The following is a 4,161-nucleotide window of genomic DNA, read 5'->3' on the forward strand; positions in this document are numbered from 1 at the left end:
AATAAAAACAGTATTCTTCCACCAAACAATTTAGTTCCTCAGAAACAGTTGTGGTTCCAACAAAGTGGTTGCCGAGCAACACACAGAAGCAAACAAAGGTGTATGTTTGTGGTGTAATTTACAACAGCTTCGAACGCGGCTCAACCAATCAGAATCAAGGACCGGAACTACCCGTTTTATAATTAAGTTTTAATAACATTTCTCATGAAATATTTCTCAAAACATTTTTTTTTTCAGGTTTATCAAGTAGCTATAAATAAGTAAGTAATAAAACAAAGAACAAATAGCATGCAAGAGAACAAATAAAAACAATAGCAGAATTAATGAAGTAAAGTTCTGGAAAGTTGTCAGGTATTAGCCGCAGTAAGCAATGTAAGCAAATGTAATATATGACAGCTGTATTATGTAATAAAAAAAAAAAAACATAGGACAGGGGGGAAATGTCATACTTTATATTTTTATAGCTTGGCTTAAACTTTATTAAACTTAACATTTTGTGCATTTTGTCTGCACAATCTGTTTGTTTATCAGATCCGCATCGACAGCAATAACGAGAGGAGCGTCCACACCAGCCGAAGCTCTCTGGCTCTGGCAGGAGACAGCAGAGGAAACCGGCAGAGACCCATAAAGGACCGAGTGATGAAGAAAGACAAGCAGGACGGCCCGGACAGCCAAGCCGTTGTGAACGGCATTTCTTAGAGAATAACGTGCCCCCCTTCCCCCATTCTCCCACTCAGCTCCACCAATCCAGATGCTTCTTCATTAGAGACACATTAGGCCAAAGAGAACCAGGTCAGTAGGGCTGTCGCAAGACATGACATAAAGCACACTTTGTAATTGTTAGTTGGGGTAAAAGACGAGGTCTCTTGGTGTATGGTGTGTTGGATTTGGTAGTCTTCATGGATTAGAGAGACCGGTCTCTACATCACAACTGAAGCTACAGGTTTTCTAATTGACTTTCTAAACAACTACCTAAGAAACATAAAGAAGCTGTGGATTAAATGTCTCTCAAAAATGAAATCCTGAAATGTTTTCCAAGCAATTGGTTTTTAAAGTTTTTTTTTGTTTTGTTTTCCACAATGTCCAAACAAAAGGGAAAGAAACACATTGGAGGATGAACTCAAGCGCTCGGGGCCCAAGTTTATGCCACATCTCATGGCATACGTTGTTTTTACGCGCTTTGGTGTCCATGGTTACTCGAGCCCATTCTGATGTGAGATCTTAGCCACATCATTAGCAAAAAAACAATGGCAAACATGTAAAAAAAAATAAAACGCTCCTGTCTGGATCTGTGCCTTTACCTAGTGTGGATAGTATCATCATTTGGATGTTTAAATCAGGGAAGAAGATGTGAACAACCTGTCTTGAGCAACGTGTGTTGCAATCTCAGCCGACAACTAAAAAAAGGTGTTGTTTTTTTTTCGGTTGCATGTATTTCACCAACATTTTGTATGTCTGAAAAGCAGGATTCTATCAAGTCGGCTGAATTCTTATATTTTGCCATAGCTGAATTGTGTGTAGTAAAGGTATTAACCTAACTAAACTAGTCAACTGTGGAAGTCATAAATTGTAACCAACCACCCAGAGAAGAATATCAGTGCTAATTCAGTGGCGTCAACATCACCGAATATGAATTGATTTTGACATTTAACATATCTTTGCATTATAGGACAATTTTTTTTTTTTTTTTTATAGAGGTAGCAAAGCAGTTTCCTTTAAAAATACATGTCTCTCATTTTACTCCCATCATGATAAATGACACAAAGTGGACTTGATCAGACTTTTTTTTTTTCCTCACCCACAGGGTGGAAATGCTCGTTTTCGTTTCTGTTCATGCTGGCCACAGTAAACTGCCATCTTTCCTGCTGTATTTTTCAGCATCAGGTGTGAAGCACTTATATCAGATCTCTGTAACATTGTCTGTGTCCTAACAATGGCTTATCATAGACTGAAAATGTTGAACTGTGGGGTTGCATACTGTATATTACGTCATCCGTTAAGAGATTGTTGCTGTTCTTTTTAGATTGAACTTTAAATGTGCACTTATCATGTTTGTGTTACTCTGCAAGTACTTTATAATCTATAAACCTATAATAAACTAGAATGTGATGAGACTTCCTCAGCAGGTGAATCACATGTATGCTGTCAACATAACTAAACAGAAGTTTAGATATCTTCGCTAATTTTGAGTCTACTGTACCTTTGCAGCTGAATTCGCTTGGAGAGGGACGAGAAGGGGGAACACGATGTTAACTTTGATATGAAAACCGTCTGTCTTATCCGATTAGTGCTTGTGCATTAAACTTTAGTTTACATTTCCGAGAAGATGCGATTCTCTCCAAACCTACTGTGACGGTGACCATGGTTGTTTTTTCCGCTTTCCTTTGATTGTACAGCAAGAAAACCGTTCGTTTCGAGTCGGTTGTATCCTCTTTGCTCTTTTTCTCTACGTTTCCAGTTCTCTTTGCGCTCCTGTACTCGCGCTAGTCACATTGGCGGATAACCAGCTCTACCTGTTAAGCTTATACACCAGTTTCAAAGTGATTTGCCTGTGAAAACGAAGTGAAAGCTGAAAAGAACCTGTGACTGGCAGAGAATCTGTGGCTCTGTGGATTGGGAAAGACAAACCACTCTCTTGACGGAGGTGGCCCCAGATGCGCCCGGCCCCTCTCGTGTGGCTCTTAAAAATTTGGCCTTTACTTCAAAATAAGGTGTTAAATGGTTTTCTCTCAGTATTTTTAAAACCTGCACGTCCACGGCAGGCAGTAAAACTGGCAAGATGGCGCAGTTCACTGCAGTCTGTTAAAAAAAAACAACAACAAAAAAGTTGCGAATCTTTGAAATGTTGCCAAACAGACTGTTTTCTAGTTATTTATTTTTTTTGGAATGTATATTAAAATGACAAATTGTAAAACCATCTCTTGCACACATCGTAGGCTGTTGTGATCGAAAAAGAGCTGAAAAAAAAAAATTTAAACATGAAATACTGTAGATACTGAACTGAGGTAGACTGACCTTGTATGTTACTGCACTTTGGGTAATAATTTCTTTGTACATAATAGCAGAACAGACTGGGTTTTATGTTGACATTGTTTGGTTATAGTGCAATATATTTTGTATGCAAGCAGTTTCAATAAATAAAGGTTGATCTTCCTCTGCAATCTGAAGTGTTTTTATTCCTCGCGGGGAATCGGTCGTTTTATATTCCATATGTGGTGATAAATCTGCCCATCATTAAACACGACAGCCGATTTAATCAGGCCTTTCTATAGCATGTTGACATCAGCAGACTCCTCTCCATCTTAAATCTTACTATTGCTGGCTTTGTGTGTGTTGGTCTGTTTTCTTTGTTGCACCACTTGGTGGCGCTGTGGCACAGGCTAAATCCTGCACAATAATGCCACTGCAACTGTTCCTGTAATGAATGCTGGCAGTAACATCAGCATCAGGGTGAATGCAGGTGAATTGGGACACTTTTTGACATTGAGATGATTGACCTGAATTAAGATTGTTTTTGTGTGTGTGTGTGTGTGTGTGTGTGTCTTAAAGGGTTAGTTCACCCCAAAATGAAAATTCTGTCATTAATTACTCACCCTCATGTCGTTCTAAACCTGCAAGACCTCCGTTCATCTTCGGAACACAAATTAAGATATTTTTGATGAATTCTGAGAGCTCTCTGACCCTCCCATAAACAGCAATGTAATTACCACGATCAAGATCCAGAAATGTAGCAAAGAGATCGGTAAAATAATCCATGTGACATCAGGGGTTCAGCCGTAATTTTACAAAGCTACGAGAATACTTTTTGTATGCAAAGAAAACAAAAATACACTGTAAAATCGAATTGGTTGGGCTTACTTAAAAAAAAAAAGCATGCAAACCGATTGCCTTAAAAAAACTAAGTAAAGTGAAATAGGAATAGTATGTTGTACTGACAAATGCTCAGTTAGTATAGTTTACTTACACGAGAGTTCTAGTAACTAAAAAAGAACTGTAGGGGGTACTTGATCCTTTCATTTAGGTTTACTCATGACTTAGTATAGCTACTCACTGACTCCCAGAGTGCATTGCGGCATGAATAAATTATGCAGTTGCTTTGTTTTACAGTTGTTGATTTTATTTGCCAATTTTATTTGCTGTCTTGTGTCAATAGTAGCACAA

General features: G+C 38.3%; 1 protein-coding gene across 2 annotated transcripts in view; it reads left to right on the forward strand.

Moving 5' to 3' along the window:
* The window catches only part of fmr1 (fragile X messenger ribonucleoprotein 1), a 16,997-nt gene extending 15,738 nt beyond the window's left edge, over positions 1-1,259 (forward strand). For both annotated transcript variants that reach the window (XM_016555355.1, XM_016555364.1), the window contains exon 15: positions 532-1,259. In XM_016555355.1, the coding sequence (XP_016410841.1) occupies positions 532-699 (168 nt within the window). In that variant the 3' untranslated portion in view covers positions 700-1,259. The remainder of the gene's footprint in view (positions 1-531) is intronic.
* The last annotated feature ends 2,902 nt before the right edge of the window (positions 1,260-4,161 follow it).

This window comes from Sinocyclocheilus rhinocerous, unplaced genomic scaffold (genome assembly GCF_001515625.1).
Source record: "Sinocyclocheilus rhinocerous isolate Xijiao unplaced genomic scaffold, SAMN03320098_v1.1 scaffold70, whole genome shotgun sequence".
Taxonomy (NCBI): Eukaryota; Metazoa; Chordata; class Actinopteri; order Cypriniformes; family Cyprinidae; genus Sinocyclocheilus; species Sinocyclocheilus rhinocerous.